Consider the following 25030-nt stretch of genomic DNA (forward strand, 5'->3'; position numbering starts at 1 on the left):
TTTTTTATAAAAAAGTTATTTATATTTATTAATATATATTAATATTTATTTTTAGATTAAAATTTCTAATTAAAATTAAGTATTAAAATAATTATTTTTTAATTTGACACATCACCAAATATAAGTTTTTATTATTTTTACAATTTATAAGTTCCATATAGCACCAAAGGTAGGTAAGTCTCAATTCAACTTAGACCAATCCGAACTAATCCAAGACAGTTTCAGAATTTAATCTAATTCATGAGAGTCTGCCGTACCAAACGACTCCTCAGAGGATATGTCGGTATTATTGCCTTTGTCGTCTAGCGGCTCCGGGTCTGCGTCACTGCTAAAAGCTGGCGTTCTCTTAGCGTCTTGCTGTCTTTGTTGGAGTCTTGTCAATTCTTCCCTAAGCTGTCTTGGCTCCTTTTGCTGGTCTGTCTGCATCTGTGTAGCTAGCATCATGTTCTTCAAAAAATCTTGAAACACCTTGGCTACTGTCTGTTCAATCTCTTTCTTTGCTAGAGTCTTCTTTTTCTTTGTCTTCATCGATCTTGATGATGACGGGTTGCTTCTTGGAGAAGTCTGAGCTATCTGAAAGGAAATTAGATCTTCTAACTGCTGACTGGTTGACTGCTGGCTAGGGGGTGAACAGTAGTTCCGATCCAGAAGTTGGGCAGTCTGATCTAGTGAGAGGGTAACGTTTTCGCCCTTGTCCGTCTTTGAACTAATCTGTACCTGTTCTAGGCTTTTGGGCAAAGCCTCAGCCATCAACGGATTTGATGAGCCTTTACCGTCTACCGTTTGGGACGGGCTAGGTGAAACAGTTTTGGCCGTTTCACTGACCCTATTGTAACTTACTGGAAAGTTACCACCCATCTGACCACTTTGAAGGGGAAGTGGAATGAACCTCGCCTGAGTCTGTGCAATCTGTAATTGAAGCTGAGTTTGACTGTCTGACAGTCGTCTATTTTGTTCTTCTAAGAAAAGAATCTTATTTTTGTGGTCTGACAGCTGTTGCTCAAGAAAGGCATTTTGTGTCTCAAGGTTTCTTCTCTCTAAAGCTTCTCTCTGATCTCTCTCTCTCTCAAATTGTTTGGTCTTCTCACAAAGATATTCTAAATCTAGATTGGTAGTTAAACTATTAAATTGTTTTTCTAATTTAGAAATTCTGTCAGAATAAGATTTTTCTAGTGTCTCAAATTTTTCTATTAATTGACCTTGTTTTTTCTCTATCTTATAACCAAGATTAATTAACAAATCTATAACAGCGTTTAACTGTTTATTAGTTTGAGTATTTTCTTCAGTATGAAGAATGTGCTGCATTAAATCGCTAGGAAAATTACAGTGAATGGAAAAACCTTTTGCTTTGTTTTCTCTAAATTGTGTGTGAGGATTAGAAAGTTCTAAACCAAGATATTCTAAATAATGGCGCTCTTTTTCCATAGCTATGTTGTCTTTACTAGAGGTCTAGAATCTTATATTGCTCTGATACCAGAAATAAGGGCTCCCTGGGGGCCTAAAAGGTCTTTATCTTAGCGTATTTCTACCTAAGATTTCTAATAATATACCAACTTAGATCTAAATTTCCTTCTAACACTTGTCTACAAATTATATATTGAAAAACCGCAATTCTAATAAATTCTCTACGATTTTTTCTTAAAGGATATGCAAAGAAACATTTACCACTGAGTTTGCGCTGGTCTTCCTCAAGTGCTGGAGGTTGTGGCGATTGCTGCAAACTGACTCTTAGAAGTCTGTATATATGGCCTAATAAGTCTTGAGGCTACTACGGACTTCAAAGAAAATTAAAGAAAAGAAAGATTCGTTTTTCAAGTCCGGGTGCTAAAGAAAAGAAAGTAGTTCTATTAATTAGCTGGAAACCTGTATTGTATAAAGTTCTTGGATTTACCGCTCTTAAATCATTCTGGGCAAAAGCTTGATAGTCTTGGTCTGGATCTATTAATTCATCTAATTGAAGTTCTGTTTGTTGAGGCCTACTAAAAAGTCCGTTAACAAAACTTTTAGAGTTATTTGGGCTGGAAGCTCCTCCTCTTTCTCTGATGTTTCCATCAGCGTCTATCCAACGTCAAATTTGTTCTATGAACCTGTGAAAAAAGCAACACGCAAACTTAACGTGAGTTGCGTAGAAACTATGCACAGCAACGTCAAATTTGTTCTTTATTTCTGAATTTAGAATAGAAGAGGGTTCGCAAGATGCAATAGTGGAAGAGATTATAGACGCCGTGAGCAACATAATTGGCAACTCAGGTTCAAAAAAGGGTTCCAATAGAATGCTAGGCTTGAGGGTTGTTATGAGAAGAGACCGTATCTTGTGGCGATGCGAGAGGTGCACAAAGGAGGTTTTTTTATCAGGAAGATGATGAAGAGGGTTAAGGTGGTGGCTGATGATAATGGAAAAGAATGCGATGGTGATGAGGGGGAGGGTCGAGAAAGAAAAATAAGATGTGTAGTGCAAGAAAGTGAGGTTTGCACTATTTGTATGGAAGAGTTTGTTGTGGGATCAGAAGATGTTACTAGCATGCTTTACTCACACGTGTTTCATGAAACATGCATAGGAGTATGGCTAGATCTAATTGCCCTGTTTGTCGCTTTGAGATGCCTGTTGTTGAATGGACCACGATGAAAAATTGTGGTTTTATTAATTTTCTGTAATGAGTTGTTTTAATGAATTAAATTTTCTTTTTATTTCATGTTTCTATTTAGTATATGATTACGTAGTCCTTGATGACCGGCTTAAGAGATAGATTCAGTAGTGTAGCTAATAGGTTCCTTAAGAAACTAAAGAAGAAGAAGATACATAAACTTAACAATTTCAGAAATTGAGAACCTCATGAGTCATGACTAAAGTAGATAATTGCCAATGTTATACATATATATCATGCTCTCGATTTTTCCAGATAATTAATCAATTTTTCTGCTCCATTTCCTCTAAATTAGATATAGCGGATGTGCTCTCCATTTAGCACCCGAGTTCGAATCTCCCTTCACGTTGTTTGCTTTAGATCGTTTGTATAATCCTTTGCATAAAACCCTAGCCCTTTATTCCTATGCGAGTCCCAAAGGAAGGGTAGGAGGAAGAAGCCTCACACCCCTCCTTCCCCTCTTCTTTGATTCCATAGTACGACAACATCCAGTTGTTTCTTGGAGTGGACCCGTTTGCTTTGTTTGAACGCAGTCGGAGTCGGATCCCTACTCCAACTGAATGAATGAATCAAATCAAATCAAAACGATTGCTCTGCTCTATCTCATCAGAGAGAGAGACGAGGGAGGGAGGAGAGAGGGAGAGACACACAGAGTGTAGAGTGTTTGGTGCTCATACTCTTATAAAACGATGCCGTGTTTGGACCTCAATTCTCTAGAGACTGAGACGAAGACAGAGGCAGAGAGAGAGATAGAATGGCGCTTCCCATGGAAATCGGCATAGCGATCGCTGTGTTTTTTATGACGGTGGCGATGGAATCGGATGGTCGAGAGAGCTGAGGCCGTCGGATCACGGTCTCCTGCAGCGCGCGCGAAGTCAGGGATGGAAGTGAAGTCATTCTTCGTCGGGGCACGTGGCGGCGGGGGTAGAGATCACGTGAGGAACGTGTTGTTGCTGGCCAGCTTAGTTTGTGGGATTACAGGTGTCGCTCTGTTTGTGGCGTCTGCCTTTGTGTATATCTGTTTTTGTCTTTTTCCCATTCTTTCTAGGATTCGCTCTGTTTTGGACTTTTGGTTTTCCCGTTCAAACAAGAAAAGAAAAGCAACAATTTCCCAGTCCTAGACTTGAAAGAATTCAAACTCCGTTTAACAAAAGGAAAACATTGTTTCGAGAAGAAGTCGGTTTCCACATTTTACATGGATTTAAAACCTATATATATATAATCATCCCACTACTCTTGGTTCTCCATGCTTCAATACATATTTGTAAATGGAAATCTATCACGAGAGCGATCAAGGATTCGTCTGTGATATCAAGCCCCTAATCACCACAGAATTAGTAGACCACCACCCTGATCATGATCATGATCATCAAAATGAGAAATCTTCATCTCCACATGATAGGGCTAAACTTGAAATCAACTTCACCCTCTTCGTATACAACAAGTACTACGTCAACCTCTCCGATGAAGACGAAACCCAAAGCATCGCTATCTGCGAGCATGAAGAGCCTGCTATAACAGCAACACATACAATTGATGATGTGCGCTCGTTAGACACTGAACTCGACGTCGTCATGCTTTTTCTCTCCGAGCAACTGTACCAACTGAAAATCGAGGACGACGAGTGGCACGATTCAGTCGTGGAAGATATTATAAAGCGTGGTCGTGAAATTGGCCAGTCATATTCAAAAAAGGGGCCCAAAATACTGCGTTTGAGGGTTGACATGAGTATAACCCATATCTTGGAGCTGTGTGATATATGTTCGGATAAAACAGTGATCGAGAGGGACGCATTGCTCAAGAAGATGCTAAAGAGGACAAGAGTGGTGGCTAATGATGAACAACATGACGAGAATGAGGAGGAGGAGGAGGAGGAGGGAGGTCGAGAAAGAAAACGACCCCGGGTTGTGCGTGAAAATGAGCTTTGTCCTATTTGCATGGAAGAGTTTATTGCAGGATGGGATGAGGTAACTTGCATGCCTTGATCACATCCGTTTCATGAGAAATGCATAGGAGGATGGCTTAGAGAGAATCAACACAATTGCCCTGTTTGCCGCTTCAAGTTACCTATTGAACATGGATCACAAGGAAAAGTTGTGGTTGATGAATGTCCTAATTGGTTGATTTCTTCTGATCATGAGAATGAGAATGAATAATTTTCTGGACAATTTTAAGTATCTTGTAAATAAGTTTTGATGTCATTTCAACTTGTTTCTATATGCGATGCATAATATTTATTCTTTTGATTATGAGCATATTCCTAAGAGAAGAGTTTCACATAGGCTCCAAGTAATGACCTGATTATGTACATAATCCTTTTCTATTGAAGGAATACTCAAATAATCTAATTTTATGGACACAAACATCCACTGTGAATTTTACTTTAACGACCCAAACCGTCTAATTTTCAAGTCTATTCACAGTTCATTCAAGGATCATCCTTCCAAATAATTAGAAGTATATAGGAGCGTGCCTTACTCATGCGTTTCATTGAAATTGCATACGAGCATGGCTGAAGCGTCACATTAATTGAGAGATGCCTATTGCACATATGGATCTCACAAGAAAATAACATTGTAGAGTTTAACTTCAATTTTCGGCTAGCTACTTTGTATTGCATGTTTGTTTACATATCATTGGTTAATTTCTTCTAATCATGAGAAATGAATGAATTTGGATTTTTATTTGCATCCTATATGAATAAGTTTTGCAAGAGATGTCATATATATTTTTACCTTCACCATCACAACAATTAGTTGATTTTCATTCCCATTTATAACTAAAACAAAGAAAAAAATTCAAAGCATTATGTGCAAATAACTAGTGTTTAAATAATGAGCATGCAAATAGATTTTGCGCATCGAATAAAGATTTGCTCTCTCTGGTCTCTTAACTCTCCAATCCAACATGCTTCCTTCCCGTGATCAAACCTATATATATGCCTTGGGCAAGTGTTCGATTTGTTCAATACAAAGAGGTGCGACTCAAATCGTAGCAAGATTTTTCATTTACCAATTGGCTTAGCCGAAGTATTTGTTTGTCTACGAGAATTAATGGTAATCCTTTTTCCCCATTTTCTTCTTGTCATTTGATCCATTTCAGAAATTTCGAGTTTATTTATCCTTCCAAATACAGGCTCCATTGTCGCAGGAACAAATTGATAAGGAGTTTGCCACTCAACTTTCTCTGTTAGATTCACAAAGAAAGGGCAAAGATATTGTAAACGGTGAGGCTGGCTAATATCCCTTTATACCCTAAAACAAAATATCCCTCTACTGATAACAATGATTTTTAGTTAATTGCTTTCTTAGTAGTACTTCAAAAAATTAATATTTGCCAAATGTATTACTTTTTAATTAGAGGGTGAATATTCTGAGGATGATTTTGACATGCTGCTAGCTATGGCTATATCTATTGAAGAAAGAAGTAACTCCTCAAAACCATCCAGGTAAACCTCATCTCATTTCAAAGTCAATAAAATTGACTTTGTATATGTATACAGAAATTCTCCTATGCGGACATCCGGACATTATTACCATGCGGACCCAATGTATTTTCTATTACCCCTCCCTCATTTCCTCCCTGTTTACGATGGTGTCCGCACGATATTAAGGTGTGGATGTCTTGATGAGAGAATAAGAAAAGGATTATATGTACATAAGAATAAGAAGAAGGTGAAGGAGGTTATTCTGAAAAGTTAACTGTCAAATAAAAATAACCAAATAAACATTTAGTTTCGTAGACATGTTCAGGTTAGGTTACATTATACATATCAGACTGACATCATTTTCTTCATCTTATTCCAGCTCCACTGGTTCTACTCATCAAAATCAAATAGTTTCTGATACAGGAGTAAGTGGAATTACCCCTTTTTATTTAAAATAACATCACGGCAGAAATGAGGTTTTTATTTTATTTTCTTTAACAAGAGATATTAGGGGAGTGCAGGGATAACTGATTTTAAGCACTTGCTCGTCTCCCTTCTCTTTTATATATATCCCTACTTCTGAATTTGCAGACTGATTATGTTGCCTTTTTCCAATTGTTATCTAGGTTGATGAGTCTGATGATGTAGTTCCTGCTGTGGCTGAGGGTTCTGAGGGGAGTTCTTCTAACAGATCAGTTGGAAGAAATGCTGGGAAGAATGTAGATAGATCCACCTGACTCCTAAGGACATTCGTGAGGAGCCCTAGAGATGTCGGGATATATCATATATATATAATAATAATAATATAATAATATGTTATATGACGAAAACTATTGCTATTGGGAATAATTTTTGGGATGCGACCATGAAATTTGTGATGTGAATTTGGTTGTTTGCTGGGTTCAAATATAATTAAGGACGAAATAAATTTTTTATCCACATGATTTGAATCCTATATTAGTTTTTTAGACTCCAATAATAACAGTCCCCTTGGTCATTACATATTATTATATCTGTTATAAAACAGGAAATTATGACAATAATTATCAAAGAGATATAGTGGTAGGAACTGTGAGTAAAGAGATATGGTGGGCATCTATAATAATCATATTGATTTACAACAATATCAGGGATCTTGAGATTTTGGGTGTAATGAATTAGCTAGTGAAAATATTAAACACCAATGAGGTGTATTGGCTTTGGCTTTTGGTGTTCTCTAAAGTGGTCTTGGTTCAAGCTCTCTTGGTGTTAGTCTTATTTTTAACTTTAGCCACACAAAAAATAAAGGGGAAAAAGTTAAATATATTTTATTTAAAAAAAAAAAACCAAACTAGAAAGCCTTATTTTCTAATGTATTATATATCCTAATAGTTACGTCAACATGACTGTTATAACCAAAGAAAACTATAGAAATCAAAATTTTAATCCTCGCAAGAAAAACTTTTTAAACCTATTCTCAATACGGACTTGGTTCATTTGGCCCAATAGAATGGACAAAACTTTGTGTGAACATAAGACCATTACGCAGTTCATTTGGCCCAACAACTCCACTTTTGCATATGTACACATGAATGGACAACGCGCTCTTTACTCTTTAGGATATAGTATTAATAAATAAGCACATGTACATATTATGGTATAAGTAATAACACCACGTGACATATGTTATAATCGGATGAAAAAATTTCTCGAATTCAATATCATATAATTGATGAAATAAAAACCATCATAAATATTTTTTTTAGTTTATATATGTGCTCCCCCTCAAGTTTTCCACATTTGCTTTTTCACATTTTATCCTTTTTATTTTCGATAGAAAAAAATAATAATAAAGTTGGACTCCCATGACAATAAGGAAAACATTTCCTTTTTCAATTGGGAAAACCGAGTCGGTGTGGAAACCTATATATATATTAGCGTCATTCTTGCGTCTTACTATTCACCACAACTAGCTTTTCTATTTTTGAGCGACACGCAATGGAAGCCGCCTATTACGAGTTGCATATGGAGGAGTTGCGTGACACACAATTAGACCACCCTGATCTTCATGAGCAATCTTCACCCAGCGTTCGAATTGAGATTGATTTCAAATACTCCATAAACCACAAGGTTTTCGACGGCGATCTATCTGAAGACGGAACCTTAACCGGCCTAAACCTTATACACCAATATGAACCTCAAGTGACAATAGCAAAAGCCACAATAGAAGATGTGTGCGGTTTAGAAACCCGAAACGACGTCAAGCGTTTTCTTTCAGAGAATTTGTCCTTGCTTGGAGTCGACGAGGACCCGCAGGATCAATTGGTGGAAATGATTATAGAATTCAGTTGCAAAATTCGCGACTTGGATTCGAACAAGGGGGCTAAAGTACTGCGATTGAGTGCTCATATAAAAAAAGAGCATAACTGGATTCGCTCTGAGAGGGTTCCAAAAGAAAGAGAACTTGAGATGGAAGCGTTGATCAAGAAAACCCTAAAGAGGGTTAGAGTGGTGGCTGCTGATGAAGATGAAGATGAAGATGAGGGGGAGGAGGAGGAGGAGGAGGGTGGAAAAGGAAAAAGAAGACGTGTAGTGCAAGAAAGTGAGGTTTGCCCTATTTGTATGGAAGAGTTTGTTGTGGGATCAGAAGATGTTGCTTCCATGCCTTGCTCACATGTGTTTCATGGCAACTGCATAGGACGATGGCTGAAAGGGAGTCACCATAGTTGCCCTATTTGCCGTGAGATGCCTTGGATCACAAGGCAATATTAGGGTCTTAAGCTACTCAAATTAGTTGTTTTAATTTGCTATTTGTAATGGTTAAGCAAAGCTTACATATGTTTCATATCAATTTTATTATTAAAAAAAAAAAAAAATTGATCGATTTTCAGAAGAAAGTAAGATGTGGAGATTAACCCCCATCCCTCAGACACCCCTTCCAGGGATATCACGTGAGGTACCTCTGCCGAATCCCACCTCCTCCCATCCACCAGATCAACTCCCCCTGCAATTCCCCTGTAATACAAAGTGAGGAGTAAAAACCACAACCGATGTGTGCCGTGCCGGTCATTGGGATCTAAGCTACCCTAGCTGTTCTAATTTTCTTTACTTGTATGTTGTACTTGTTGCTTTCTTCTAAATTGAGAATGAAACTTACTGGGCATGGTTTTGCATTTTTCATTAACCTAACTAATAATAATTGCTGACTTAACCTACTACTCTCAAAGAAATTCTTTACTTGGGTTAAGGAAATGAGGAAAAGAGAAAATCAGAGTATTTCAAATTTGTTAAACCCTAAACAAAATCATTAACAAATCAGTGTTGGAAATCATTAAAATTTTCTCAACTTTTGTGGTTACTGTAAATAATAAGTGGGTGAAATAAAATAAAAAAAAATTGAAAAAAGAAGCAGGGTGAAAGTTTAAGGTTCATCCTTCTCCCTTCTACTAAATACATTTACAAAAGCTTACTTGGTAGACCATTACTCAAATATAAGCTGTTTGATTCATATTTAAAACTCAGACAAATCCCAAAAGGAAGTTTATTTGGCTTCTAACTGATGGGTTTGGACTCGAGAAGCAGAGTATCAGCAGCTTCCGGAGAACCTGAATTGGACATCATTGCATGTGCTATTTTCCTCAGCTTTACCACCACCGTCTTCTGCGTCGTGCTCATTTCCAGGTTTGACAACAGTCTCAAATGCTTTCCCAAAATGTTTGGTCTTGCAGTGCTCCAAAAATAGCTTATCCAAGATGTCCTGCATTCTCGTTATCCTCAATTGAAACCTCCTGGAAAGTTCTTTAATTGTAGAAACTTTGTTGCCAAGTACCAGCAAAAATTTCAGACAATTGGTAAAATATAGATTCTCAATCATACACTATGATTGTAATAAGTTGCTATGCATTATTGTCTCATTTGTTAGGTCTTTGGAGTTAATGTTGTTGGCTAACATGGTCTTAGAACCTTCTTTGTAAGTGGTCTTGAGTTCGATCCTCGTTTCCCACTTTTTTGTTGGTTTGCAGGGTGCACGCACAGTGGGGGTGCACATATATTTTTGCCTATCTCTCGCCGTTTATCTGCCTCTCCACGTGCATAATGTGCCGGCACGTGAGATTTGTTGTGCGGAAGCGTCAACCAAGTGCGAGTGAAAATAAACACAACTAGCAGGAGATAAAAATAATGAACACAAAACAACACCAACAAGAACACCAAGATTTATACTGGTTCGGCAATGCCTACATCCAGTTTGGAGACGACGGAGTATTCCACTATAATCAATGAGAGAATACAATAGTGTTTAACACTCAGAAACCCAAGCCCCAAATATACCCAAGCTCACACACTCAAGAATATAAAGAGAATACAAATTGAGTACAATTTAGAGAAAGGGAAAAATAACCAACGACAGCAACAATTTGTTTTGCTGCCCAACTCTTATTTTTCCTCTCTCAAATTTTCTCTCTGCAAACTTCTGTCTCGCATGCTCTGGGCTGCTGCTGCTTCTCCTTTTAAAGCCAAAGGAAGTGGCTTCTCAAAGAAGCCAACGGCCAAAGGCCTCCCATCAAGTCAAAAGTTAGCAATAAATGCTAGCCTTTTGTCTCCCACATGCAGCTTCCCATTCCACTTTGTCTGCCAATGCCAAATAATATATTCTACTTTTGGCCGAAAGCAACTTTGCTTTTGAGACAATAGTCAACAATCTCCACCTTGGCTCAAACTATCAAAGTAGAACTCCCAATAGTCGTCTCCCAATCCCCCACGGGGCAATCAACAAATTTTACAAATGCCAATCAAGTCTAAGCAGTGCTTAAACTTGAGCAACGAAACTGGCTTTGTCAACATATCTGCAGGATTGTTGGTGGTTCCAATCTTCTCAAGAAGAATATCTCCCTCTTCAATAATCTCACGAACAAAATGGAACCTCACGTCAATGTGTTTCGTACGTGCATGATGAACTTGATTCTTTGCTAAATAAATAGCACTCTGACTGTCGCAATAAACATCCACATGGTCCTGTTGAACCCCCAAGTCATCAAGCAACCCTTGAAGCCAGATGGCTTCCTTTATAGCTTCTGTTACCGCCATGTATTCTGCTTCAGTAGTCGACAAGGCAACTGTAGATTGCAGAATCGACCTCCAACTCACTGGGCCTTCAGCAATAGTGAATACAAAACCTGTAGTGGACCTACGCTTGTCCAAATCACCTGCGTAATCAGAATCTACATATCCAACAACACATTGACCATTAACTTTATCCTGCTGAAACAATAAACCAACATCCACAGTACCCAGAATATACCGTAGAATCCATTTCACAGCCTGCCAATGTCCTTTTCCTGGATTATGCATATATCTACTGACAATACTAACAGCTTGTGAAATATCAGGCCTAGTACACACCATAGCATACATCAAACTACCAACAGCACTTGCATATGGAATTTGAGCCATGTAATGACTCTCCTCATCAGTATTAGGAGACATAGAAGCACTAAGTTTGAAATGAGGGGCAAGAGGCGTACTAACCGGTTTTGAATTTTCATTCATCCCGAAACGTTGTAGTACCTTCTTCAAATACTGCTTCTGACACAGACTAATCTTGCCCTTCGCTCTATCTCTTTCAATTTCCATACCCAGTATCTTCCGAGCTTCTCCCAAGTCCTTCATCTCAAATTCATTACTCAGTTGAGTCTTCAACCTTTCAATCTCTACTTTGCTTTTACATGCTATCAGCATATCATCAACATATAAAAGCAGATAAATGAAGGTTCCATCTTGTAGCTTGCGAAAGTATACACAATGGTCATAATGACTTCTTGTGTACTTATGCCCGATCATAAACCTATCAAATCGCTTGTACCATTGTCTTGGAGATTGCTTCAAGCCATACAATGATTTCTGCAATTTGCAAACCCAATTTTTCTTGCCAGCAACCTTAAAACCTTCCGACTGAGACATATAAATTTCTTCCTCCAAATCACCATGTAAGAACGCCGTCTTGACATCAAGTTGAGCTAACTCGAGGTCAAACTGCACAACCAAAGCCAACAAAATACGAATAGAAGAATGTTTTACTACAGGAGAAAATACCTCATTGTAGTCAATGCCTTCCTTCTGAGCATAGCCTTTAGCTACCAATCTGGCTTTGAATCTTACATTGTCTTTTCCCAAAGATTCCATCTTCTTGGCATACACCCATTTACAACCAATTGCTTTCTTCCCCTTTGGTAACTGAACCAGCTTCCAAGTCTCATTTTTATGAAGAGATTTCATCTCCTCATCCATAGATTTCTTCCACTCCACGCTTTCTGGACTTCTGACAGCTTCTTTGTAGGCGGATGGAATATCATCTTCAATAATGGGAAGTGCATATGCCACAATATCAGTAAACCGAGCAGGCTTCCGAATTTCCCTTCTCTGTCTTCTGATTGCAATAAAATCATGTTGCTGTGAAGGCTCTTGGGTAGGTGCCTCCTCTTCATCATCCTTGTCCTCATCATCAGAATCAACTGTAGGACTAGTGTCTGTAACATCAGACCTTACTGGAACAACTGGAGTCTTCAGTAACTCCACCTACTTTGAACTACTCATGGTTTTGGTTGCTTCAATTTCACCTTCATGCTTGTTCTGATTAACCATAGCAGCCTCATCAAAAGTCACATCTCTGCTTACAAAAAATTTCTTTTCATCTTGACACCAGAGTCGGTATCCCTTCACGCCAGTGCTAAAGCCCATAAATAGAGCTTTCTTTGCTCTTGGATCCAACTTGCTTTCCCTGACATGATAGTAAGCAGGACAACCAAATATGTGTAAATACTTGTAATCAGTACAAGGTTTTCCAGACCATACCTCCATGGGCGTTTTGCCCTCGTTCGCAGCAGCAGGCAACCGATTAATAAGGTGGCTTGCATAAGTAATCGCCTCAGCCCAAAACGCCTTTCCTAAACCAGCATTAGACAACATACACCGGACTTTCTCAAGCAAAGTACGGTTCATGCGCTCCGCCACCCCATTCTGTTGCGGTGTCTCCCTAACCGTGAAGTGCCTCACAATACCCTCATCTTGACAAACTTTCAAGAAAGGATCAGACTTATATTCACCTCCATTGTCTGATCTGAGAGTCTTGATCTTTCGACCGCTTTGCGTTTCAATCATCTTTTTCCACTTCAGGAATATCTTCAAGACTTCATCTTTACGCTTCATGGTGTACACCCATATTCTTCTAGAGAAGTCATCAACAAAGGAGACAAAATAATGGCTACCTCCCCAAGATGCATTCTTGGAAGGTCCCCAAACATCAGTGTGAACATAATCCAGAATGCCTTTAGTGTGGTGAATAGCAGTGCCAAATTTTACTCTAGTTTGCTTACCCAACACACAATGCTCACAGAATTCCAATTTGCATGCCTTTGCACCTTTCAATAAGCCTTGCTTCACCAATCCTTGCAACGCTTTTTCACCAGCATGCCCAAGACGCATATGCCATAACCTCGTGGTGTCTGTGCCATCTGCGTCAGCAGCTTCGGTGACAGCTGCTCCACCAATAACAGTACTCCCCTGCAAGAAATACAAGTTATTTCGTCTTGTACCTTTCATCACCACCAGTGCCTGTTGTTAATAATATGTTAACTCGCAATTGTACGGGGCAATTAGTAGTATAGCAAGACAAGTACGAGGTCGTACCCACGAAGACTGAGAAGTTCAAATTAGTTATGTACTTTAGATTACCAAATTCAAGAAGTTAGGAAGTTAAATCTAAAACAGAATTTAAAGCAAGAGTGAGTTTGAAAACAAATGCAGCAAGATTAAAATGAACTTTGAAGTGAGAATGCTTGTGATTATAGAAAGAAATGAACAAACTGAAATTGCAACGGAAAGCAAGTAAACAAAAGTAACAAAGGGTGGTTTTGAAAGTTAAAACACAGGTTTGGAGACTAGGGCATTCGATTCACCATAACAATTCAATTCTGGGTTATAAAGATTCAAGTAACAAGTCTAATTCAGATTCAAAGATTGATTCTAGCTAAAGTATGATTAGGCCATGGTGTTTGGTCCTAACCTTGTGTTCCTAATTCCCTAATTTGATCATTTGTTGTCTAACCTAAAATTAAGCATTAGGAACCCATTAAGCATAGAAGAACATTTTAAACAACCAAGTATGTATCTAATCCCTGTTGTCGAATGTCCATACATACTCTTCCTATTCATAGTTCAATTCGAATTAAAGCATGGTGTATACTCTTAATTCAAACCAAGATAGTTAACAAACAAGTTCTAATGGTGATCAATCATTCAAACAAGCATGTTAACTTATAAGCATAATGAATAAGAACATGAATCATGAATCAAACTTGAAACTCCAAACTTATAAACCCAGAATATTCATGTTAGGTTACATCGAAGCCCTAGTTATGGATTTAGCTACTCATAATGGAAAAGAGACTTGAACAGAAATGAGAAAACATAATGAATGCAATAAGAGTAGAAAAACCCTTTTTCTGAAGTTCTTGTGGTGTCCAAGGCTTCTCCAAGTGCTTCTCCACTTCTAATGCTTCTCCAAGAGCTTCCCCACTTCTAGAAAGATGTATGAAGGATATGGAGGTGATTTGGGATGAGTTTGAGTGAGTGGTGATGGCTAAGGAAGATGAAATTCGTAGGGAAATGGAAGAGAAGAAAGCTGGAGTTGTTTTGGTGATTGTTGGAGTGTTTGGGATTGTGAGAGTGTTTGAGGATGGTTGGAGTGAATTGTGGGGGTTGTGAATCTCAGGATTTGTTGTGTCTTGAATGTGGAATGGATGTGGTATTTATAGGGAGAGGGGAGTGATAAATCTGAATTCAATATGGCTAATGCATACAACACTTGCATTATAAAAGATGAATTGGTTGATGCACTTCACTAATGCATACAACACTTGCATTATAAAATCTGAATTGGTTGATGCACTTCAGCAATAAATCCCACCAGCAGCCCTAGCTCATCTTCATGTCACCATGACTAAGCTTCCAACCAGCTACAATAGCTCATGCCTAGCTCACCATGACCAAGCTTCCAACTAGCTCATCCTGAGGTCAGCATGACCAGCAACTTCAAGGGCTTACAACTTGGGCTAGGCTGAATCAAATGAAGACTTTAAGATGTCCATTGTAAAGTTCAGAATGTGTATGATCCAACCACACAAGTATTGGCCCAATCCAAGCTCGGAGGAGGAAGTTAAGGCCAAAACAAATTGCTAACTCATTTTGCGCGCTGATAAAATCCATCCTGAGCATGGCTCTGTGTTTGCTAGGTAACAGACTCCATATTTATCCAATGGGGCTGAATTTTGGATATGTTATAGTACACACCCATTGGAACAACTTTCATGAAGAATGCTGCCTCATCCGAGCTGTGTAGGTTGCTGAAACAAAGCTTGAAATATGACCTACGGAACTGGACTGGCAGGGGGCTGTAGCCAAAATGAGTTTGTCTTTTAAGCTCTTCATCCATTCATCCAAATTAGGCCTTAACATGCTTGAATTGCATGAATTATGCTCTCTTGCTCTATTGGCCTACAAAACACACAAATAGAGGCAAATAACTCAGAATTATAGGAAACTAAGCAAAAGAAGTAAGTAAATTGGGCATGTATATGTATGAAATTATGAGCTTTAACAGTGCCCCGTGCACAGCTTTAAGAACTCCACCCTCCATGGTGATTTTGAGACCCTTGGATTCCAAAGCGCCCAATGAGATGAGATTCTTCTTCATATCCGGTACATACCGAACATCACTCAATTCTCTGACTGTTCCATCATGCATCTTCAAACAGATGTTGCCTATCCCTTGTGTTTTGCAAGCATTATTATTGCCCATCAAAACAACTCCACCATCTAGCTCCTCGAAGCTAGAAAAGCATTCCCGAATGGGACACATATGATAGGTGCAACCTGAATCCAAAATCCACTCCTCGGAGTGAACATCAGCAGATGAACTAGCCAAAGCAAACTCGAAATCATCATCTCCAGATTTTGCAACATTTGCTTCAGAACTCGCTTTCTCCTTCTCTTTGTTCTTCAATTTGGGGCAGTCTTTCTTCCAATGACCCTTTTGGCGACAAAAAGCACATTCGTCTTTAGCAGGAAACTTCCCTCGTGACTTTGAACGAGATTTTCCCCGCTTCCCAGATTTTCTTTCCTATGTTCGACCCCTTGCAACAAGTGCCTCGGTTTGTGGATTTTGAGTCTTCAATTCCTTCTTACGACACTCATGATTCACCAACGCCGCAGACACCTCCTCAAGTTTCACCTCGGATTTTCCATACAACAAAGTAGTTGTCAAATGATCATAATCATCAGGCAATGAATTTAACAAACATAGTGCCTTATCCTCGTCAGGAATTTTCACATCAAGGTTTGCTAAATCAGCAAGTATTTTATTATAATCATTGAGGTGTTCGTGCATAGAAATACCTGAACAATATTGAAATCGGAAGAGTCGCTTCTTCAAGAAGAGCCGAAAACTGGAGCTCTGATACCACTTGTTGTGCGGAAGCGTCAACCAAGTGCGAGTGAAAATAAACACAACTAGCAGGAGATAAAAATAATGAACACAAAACAACACCAACAAGAACACCAAGATTTATACTGGTTCGGCAATGCCTACATCCAGTTTGGAGACGACGGAGTATTCCACTATAATCAATGAGAGAATACAATAGTGTTTAACACTCAGAAACCCAAGCCCCAAATATACCCAAGCTCACACACTCAAGAATATAAAGAGAATACAAATTGAGTACAATTTAGAGAAAGGGAAAAATAACCAACGACAGCAACAATTTGTTTTGCTGCCCAACTCTTATTTTTCCTCTCTCAAATTTTCTCTCTGCAAACTTCTGTCTCGCATGCTCTGGGCTGCGGCTGCTTCTCCTTTTAAAGCCAAAGGAAGTGGCTTCTCAAAGAAGCCAACGGCCAAAGGCCTCCCATCAAGTCAAAAGTTAGCAATAAATGCTAGCCTTTTGTCTCCCACATGCAGCTTCCCATTCCACTTTGTCTGCCAATGCCAAATAATATATTCTACTTTTGACCGAAAGCAACTTTGCTTTTGAGACAATAGTCAACAAGATTGTTGGCCTATTCCTTCACAGCTTAAGCTTTTGGACAAAGGTAGTCTAACACTGATGTCTAATCTGGAGTAAGTAAAGCTATTCTAAAGCTAATCTGTTAGAAACAGAAAAATAATGTAGTGTATGTTACAGATAAGACCCACCTCCCATCAAATGCAGCACGAATTTAAGTTCATCGATTGATCAAGCATGCCCAGCAATTGTCTATATAATATTTTTTTCTTCTCGACCAACGGAGTTCAGAAAGTGTAGACCATACATCAGTCATAAGTTTCTCCACATCCAACTGAAACTAATGTCAAGAAACAAGAAAAATTCAATAAGGTTGCTCATATTAGGTACTGAAACATAATTTTTATAAATAGAAAACTAAAACAGACGGTAATAACTAATTTTAAACCTTCAAATACTTTTCTAACCAAAACGAAACCCTCAAATATTTCCAAGAAGCAATGAGAATCCTTTGGGAGGTTACTTCTGTCGCAATGTGAGTGCCTTCCATGGACCCAGTTTGACCTTGTGAAGCTTCAACCATCTATTATTCTGGAAACAAAAGTCTCAATATATCAACCATGCCCAGGTTGCCATTTATGTCGACAAAAATGGCATCTGAACAGACGAACTGTGAACAATCAATCCCAGAAGTTGCAATTACCAAAGCACTGCCAGTCTTCTTAAATGCTTTAGCTAGCACATTGACATTTTCTTTGAGTGGAAGCACATTGACATTTATAACAAGAGACTTCTGTACAGAAATAATTCTTCTAAGGGCAGCATAGATCTCCCTTGGTAGTAGATTCTCAGTGACATATTCCCATTTCATCAGATCTAAGAGTATATCAAAACATATCCCAAAATTCAAATAAAGCAAACACAATGTCATAACCAATCTTTGCATTAGTAGAGAATAATACTTCTTTGAATATGTGGTAAAATTTCCAATCCACTCAATCATGGTCGCCTCATCAAAGAGACACTCCCGAACAACATCAGTCAAAAACTGAAGGATGCCTTCAAAAGACATTCGCACATCAAAAACTTTACAGGAAGTTAATTTGGTATCTTTCTCATGGTATATCAGCCATTCAATAAAGCAAGATCTTTCAGTGATCACATAACCTTGACAAAGAGATACCCAAATCAGAAGGCGATCAACAAGATACAAGAAGCAACTAGGTGATATGTAGTAACGTGCACTCCTAGTTTCGTTATAAGTTTTGAACAACGCATCACAGAACGTTGACAAAAGAGACTCCACTCTTAGTTCTTGAATGTTGCCACATAGATTCTCAATGAACGCCTTCCATAGTGGATTATACTCAATATTTTTCACAAGCGTCGCACACAGTTCATCATTCAGCTTACCAGAGGCAAGAATTATTGAAGCAAGGTATCCAATTTTCCCTGAAGACAGCTCTTTGGATGAGCTCATGTTTTCAACTATCACTTGTTTCAGTAAATTCTTACAAGCATCAGACCGTCGAAGAGATATCATATTCTCTCTTGATGATTTCCTCCAATCTAAAGGAAATATGTAGGAAACAAAATTATCACCCGACAACTTCACAAATTTCTGCAGTGTGTCATGATCTCTCAGGCTCCGCTTCAGAAATTTAGAGTTAAGAAGATATGTCACAACCTCATATATCTGGATAAGAGACTTGCTTCTGAAGAATTTTGAATGAGATTTAGTGCTTAGGAACCTGTAAAGAGCTTCAAGTTTGCCCAAAACCTTAATGCCAAGATATAGCATTTCAGAACTCCAATAATTCTGAGCAGCTGAAACATACTTGTGAACGTCAATTGAGACTAACTCCCCATTACTTCGAAAAAATCTTTTCTCCACACCTCTAATCCAATCCACATCAGAGATGACTGAAAGATAAATCGGATTCAGATCTTCATGAAACAGCCTCCATACTCCTAAGTAATTTAGAATGAAGTCTTCATAATTTCTGTATTCATCGGCATCAATCGATTCGAAGTTCCCTAGATATTCAATCAAGTAAACACTTTTATCCTTCCAAGAATTCCAAAAGTAAAGCAGTGAATCAGCAGAAACCTGTGTCTTATATTTTTTGCCTTCTGACTGCTGTTTACGATTATCCATCAATTTGTCTTCCCACAAAAACTTAGAGGTGCTTGAAGAAAGAAGACCATTCAAAGTTTTCTGAGCTGAAAACATTTCATATCTGATAGTTTCCATCCTGGATCTCTCATCTTTCACAACAGAATAGTGAAATGCACAAATCTCTAGAAAATCCAATTCAGTTTTAGCAGTCCCATTTCCTCGTTTACCATACTCTGCCGTTGCATGTTGTTTCCAATCTTTGATGTATTCCAGACCTCTGTCAAATAGTTTTCCTTTGGAACACATAGAAATACACTCAGAGAAATAGTTCCGCCTCGCATACGCATCTGCTGCAAGCGCATAGCATCCAGCTAGAGAAAAGCATTCCCCAGCTCTTTCCAGTTCATTGCATTTATCCAAATAAATATAGCCTGCACCACCAAAAAGTTTAAGTGATAAAAGCAACAATTTTAAGATTTTAAGTGCAACAAAGGATACCCTGAAAGCTGTCACTAGTCACACAACACAATAGCCTTTTCACTGTAACATGAATTCTGGCAAGACAAAGACAATAGATTTTAAGATCATACCAGCTCGTTTATACTCTCCCAAATCGTAAAAGCCTCTGGCAGCAGAAACAGACAGGCCGATAGCTTCAAATATTAAAGCAGCCCTCCTAAGCATGGAATTAGCCATTTCAGGATTTGAAGTGCGCATATGGTGAGCCTTAGCTCTAAGTTCAGCAGCTTCAGAACGCCTATTCCAGAATGTATCACCAGCTTTTTCAAAGCACATTCTGGCCATTTTGTAGTTATTATCTTGATATAGCTGCAAGAAAACAAAATAAAAAGGATACATTAATATTATTGAAACTAATGGTTATGATGATGATCATGACAATAGTTATTATGATCGTAAGAAAAGTTACTTTATAATCATAATGATCATGATATTATTCTAACAATGATAAGAATATCAATTAACAGTGCTATTACTCTTGTCATGATTAAGCAAACCTTAATTCCACGTGCTTTCCACTCTTGTGGACTGCTTGCAACTTGCATATAATGGGCTAGGGAATCATCAAGTTGTCTAACTTGTACAAGACATTTCTTTTTCCAAAAGTCAAACATGGGATTGGAGAGCTCTTCAACATTCTCATAAATCCACAACCTCTGTCTCGTACGAGAGACTGCAACATATAACTGCTTTAATTCGTGGCATAACATGCTGTGTTTTGCATCATCAAATCTTGGAAAACGCTCAGGTAAGGCAGAATTGAGCGAATCTTGTTCCTTCATGAAATCATATATCACCCTCCATTGATTTTTCAGGGGTGATGATCCAAAAAATTTGTACAAGAGTACATCCTGCAAAAAGAGCAAATGCTAAGAATGTACCGAACATTGATTTCAAATATGACAATTTCAACTGGAATAAAAATATTAAATTTGCAGCAAATTTCTTATAGAATATTCAAATATCAACCACTGTCTTATATGAAGATATAGCTGGTGGTAGATGTAGCAAGACAAAAAATTTGAATGAAAAAAACAAAAACAGAAGAACCTTTACCTGGCAGAAGTAACTGAGGATCAAACACATCAAAATATATTAAATGAAAATTTTCAGTGATAATAACTTATGTAAGATTATTAAACAAATCAAAGAAACAAACACTGTAGTGACCTGAAACTCCAGGCCCTTGCAGTCCATTATAGTAAGAACAAGTGCTTGCTTCTGTATGGAGTTGGAGACTTCCTTCCGTACACTAGCGTCACGTACAACAATAACCTGCTCCGCCCCGAAACCAATTGTGTTCCCAGTAACAAGTACACTATTTCCAAAAATTGTTTCGAATACATTTTCATTTTCTCCAGAATAAATTAAAATTGGAGCTTCCCCATATACTGGAATTGTTTCTGGTTTCAACTTATCAATCGAGTGGGGAAAAAAATGATAAAGTAGTTCAACAATGCTCTGCAATAGCTTCAGTATACCATCATGGCTTCGGAAGTTTTCTGTCAAATGAAAAATTTCTGAGATTTTCTCATTGTCCATTTGTTCTTTATGCTTCTTTCTTCTTGAATCCAATACAAACTTGTTGTAGAAAAGATGTCGTATATCTTGGAATCTAAAATGAATCCCCCTTGCAATGGTTTGCGCTGTATCACCAGAAAAAACAAAGCCCTCTTCAACATTACTGCAGATATATTTGAACAGTGCAATTTGGCTCATGGCAAGATCCTGAACCTCATCAATGTACACAAAATCAATCTCATCACCCTCATATTTTTCACGTTTAAACCGGCGGTGAATATCATTTACAAAATCAGCAATATCGAATTCACCATTCCTTCTCTTCATTTTTTCATAAACTTGAAATATATCATATATTATATCTCTCTTCTCTTTGTCTAGGTCGGAAGCCTTTCCCTCTGACATTTGCACATAATCCTGCCGGCTGAGTTTTCCATCACATGCTTCCATAGCATCCAGACCGCCTTTTATTTGAGAAATAATCTCAGTAAAGACTCTTGAAGCATCAAGCTTCTTTGTTAACTGGATATTAAAACGAGGCCAATATGATGAACTAAATCTCTCATAATTGACCTCCTTCGTGCTTAGAAAGTTCTGCAGCAAAACTGATCTTGAACTTTGCAGTCTGTTGTGAGGAAGTTCAGTGATGTCAAGGAATCTTTCAAAGTAAGAATTACCCAAACTTCCATCAAGCATCATCAAGAATTTACGAAATGTTAAGCAAAGAGGATAGCATTTGGGGGGAATATTAAGAAAAGAATCAGGGATACCCTTGAATTGTGCTTCCTCATCATCAAAATCATCCATATCAATCAAACTACATTGACCTGAATGGCTTCCACCACAAGCGAAACTGTGAACATAAAAAAGTTGATGAAGTTGACATTTACAATTGAAACGAATATATATATATATATCAAATTCATTCTTAATCATATGTACCAGAACTTGAACCAATAAATTAACAATTAGATCTATACACATAAATTTACGATTTCAAGAACATGTCCCCAGGTACTATGCAAGCATTCAAACAACTAGCAAGTTAATCAAGAACATAAATATGGTACATTCTGACAAAAGGGTCACAGTAAATAGATTTCTGAAGAAAACAAACTATTTTTAAAGAAATAAAAAGGTAGCAAACATCATTATTCGAATAATCCGCTCACCTTTCCAGTTGTGAAATATGTTGCTTGACAGAAAAACAGAGTTTAGGACTGACAGTCACAAAAAGCTGGCGCAAAGCAGTCACATTAGTAGACGAAGAAGAAGAAATCTGCTCAGCCTCATTATTCGGACTAACATGTCTGAATGTATTGCTCCCAACACCGTAGAATCCCTCTTCTGCTGCCCTACGGTGCTTCTGTTCTTTCTGATATAACTTCATGGTCAATACTGTCGTCTTCCCAGTGCCTGACCGTCCTAGAATAAATGTACTTCTATTGTAAAGGATGGTCTCCATTTCTTGGTCAGTAACTTCAAACTGGAGATCCAATTCTCTACCCTCATGGTCGGAAAGCAAGACATTCATTACCCCAGAAGATGACAAGGAATAGAATTTCATCAGCAACAAACTGTCGCGGACCTTGCAACTCTCAACATAACTTGTATTTCCAGAAGAGTGACCAACAAAATCATTTGGGATTTCCGTGATGCTAACATCTTTGAATCGGGGAACATCCAAAGAGGGTGGCCAGCTTGCTGGAACTTCCACATCACTGGTCACAATACAAACCAGTAAAAGTCAGCACTCTTTTATTTAAAAAAACTGATCAAACATTTGTTACATGAGTCCAAGGAAGCATAGTGTAAAGCTCTGGCAACATCAATTCATAAAAATATATAGTAGAGGCAAAACAGCATACCCCTCAAGACATCTCTCCCTGCAGAGATTGATAAAACCATCTGTATATCTTTTAAATATACAGTCTAATCGGTCCACCAATTTTTCAATACCCTGTAGATCAGCCAATATGTCCCAGATTTTTAACACTTGAACGTATCTTGAATTTTTCACTATGTCTGTTGTGCTGAGAATGTATAGCCCTTCAACCTTAAATTTCCTTAAAATCATGGAAGAGCTTCTACAAACTATCTCTACATTTTGTCTCCTGGGTCTCCAGCCACTCGAAATCCTAAGTAGAAGACTCAGTACTGACATCTTCAATTGGAATGACTTCAGTTCTTTGAACGATTTCAAAAAGTTACCACTGAATACCACCTAAGAAAATTTGGGAAAAAATATTGACAAGTGTCACAGCTCAAAATTTTTAGTGAAATAGAGGAGGGAAAGAAAAAACTATCAAGCTGATAAACCAAAAATTTGTACCTTCCATGTTGCACTTCCAGACATGTGCATCGCCTTCCATATTCGTATGTAAGGAGCTATGTTTAATAAGAAAACCATAAAGAGTGATTTATGAATGCTATGGTTGACTTCAAACTCTTTTGACGCTTTGACTTTAAAATGAAGAGCAGTTCTATCATCCTCGTTCTTATTTTTGGAGACCTCAGTGACTACTAGAAAGGCCCAAGAGCTCCCTAACTTCTGTAAATCAGAAACAGTTTCGGGTCTAGTATCTGCTAAAACAAAAACATCTCCAGGCAGAATTTTGTACGGTCCTTTGCTGCCATCGGTGGACAGGTTTCTCCAGCAATCAACCTTGATATCATATAGCTTTGTTCCATATGGATTCAACTCTTCAACAGAAATTACCTTACTATATGGCGCTCTGTCCATAGTTTCCATACTGGAACGCAGTTGTGTCCGACTGTCGTCCAACAAAGGATATGAATAAGACCCGAAATGATCCTGAACCGACTGAAATGATTCAGGAATCTTTTCCACCTAAAGATTACAAATCAAATAATTGGTTTCAGACTTCATTTTTAAGGACATGCATGCATAATACGAAGCATAAAAATCTCATCAAATTTTAAGAAACAAGACAAAGAGAACAGGTTACAATAAGGATAGGTCAAAGGTTCGATTTGCTTCCATTGCAACGAAAAAAAAACAAAGAGAAAGATGACAATGGAAGATAAACATAGGAACTAATTAAATACCTTGTGCTGGTAAAGATTTTCATTAAGAATGTCTTGGAGAGACCAAGAAAACAGAATGTCCGTCAAGCTCTCAGAGCCTTCCATCATGTCCTCACACTTTGTTCTCTTCTTAACTGATATGGTGAAGTTGAAAGACAATTATATCTGCATGCATTAATCTAAGAAGATTAAGAAGGCAATTCCATTTTCACTAATCAAAATGGTAATTAAACAGAGACCTTAACCAAATTTTTTTCTTTTTAAAGGACTTCTTTTTAAACTTGTTCCGAAAGAGTACTGATAAAAATCAAAGAAATGTTCTTACATGGATCGACGCTATGGAGCTTCTTTTTTTAATCTTTTGTTCTTTACCTGTAACACTACTTCTTGCTCCAGTTTTTGTTCAACTTGAGTGTTGAAGTACGTCAAGAAGTGGGAAAGGCAAATATACGTGGAGAAGGTGAAGGGGTTGGGTTTTGGTACGAGATTACTTAGCCATGTCATGCGCTGCTGTCCCAAATATTTCTGCTTTATGCTCTTTGCTTTGCTTTCTGCTTTATATGCTTTCTGCTATTTACTAATCCATAATTGGACAAGGAGGAATTGAATTGATGAGAAATTAGAATTTGGATTCCCATTAAAGCTGTGTACTAAACTCTCACCAACGGAGTAGGAATGGTACTAATTCCCTATATTGTTTACTAAATTCCCTTGA

The 25030-nt window shown here is 38.0% G+C and overlaps 1 protein-coding gene and 2 long non-coding RNA genes across 4 annotated transcripts; 1 reads left to right on the forward strand and 2 right to left on the reverse strand.

The window, feature by feature from the left end:
* Positions 1 to 75: 75 nt before the first annotated feature.
* On the reverse strand, positions 76 to 2028 carry LOC110745664 (uncharacterized). Its single transcript, XR_015826198.1, has 2 exons — positions 1892 to 2028; positions 76 to 1736 (listed from the first exon to the last, which is right to left on the reverse strand). It is a non-coding gene; the product is annotated as an uncharacterized LOC110745664 (long non-coding RNA).
* Positions 167 to 2691, forward strand: LOC148292483 (uncharacterized). Its single transcript, XR_015826197.1, has 2 exons — positions 167 to 1026; positions 1645 to 2691. It is a non-coding gene; the product is annotated as an uncharacterized LOC148292483 (long non-coding RNA).
* A 13858-nt stretch (positions 2692 to 16549) lies between these two features.
* LOC110756328 (uncharacterized) lies at positions 16550 to 24816 on the reverse strand. 2 transcript variants are annotated; one of them, XR_015826388.1, is made up of 10 exons: positions 24641 to 24816; positions 24337 to 24480; positions 23600 to 24118; positions 23136 to 23491; positions 22440 to 22988; positions 20917 to 22120; positions 20244 to 20597; positions 19818 to 20055; positions 17557 to 19658; positions 16550 to 17448 (listed from the first exon to the last, which is right to left on the reverse strand). XR_015826388.1 is itself a non-coding variant. In XM_088245933.1 (9 exons), the coding sequence occupies exons 2-9, from the start codon at positions 24421 to 24423 to the stop codon at positions 17695 to 17697; spliced, it is 5271 nt and encodes a 1756-aa protein (XP_088102059.1). In that variant the 5' UTR covers positions 24424 to 24480; positions 24641 to 24816; the 3' UTR covers positions 17489 to 17694. The 2 variants fall into 2 exon arrangements, 1 of the variants encoding a protein (XP_088102059.1); XM_088245933.1 differs by lacking the exon at positions 16550 to 17448 and having other exon boundaries at positions 17489 to 19658.
* Positions 24817 to 25030: the final 214 nt, after the last annotated feature.

The sequence above is a fragment of the Prunus avium genome, chromosome 8 (assembly GCF_965620075.1).
Source record: "Prunus avium chromosome 8, drPruAviu1.hap1.1, whole genome shotgun sequence".
NCBI lineage: Eukaryota > Viridiplantae > Streptophyta > Magnoliopsida > Rosales > Rosaceae > Prunus > Prunus avium.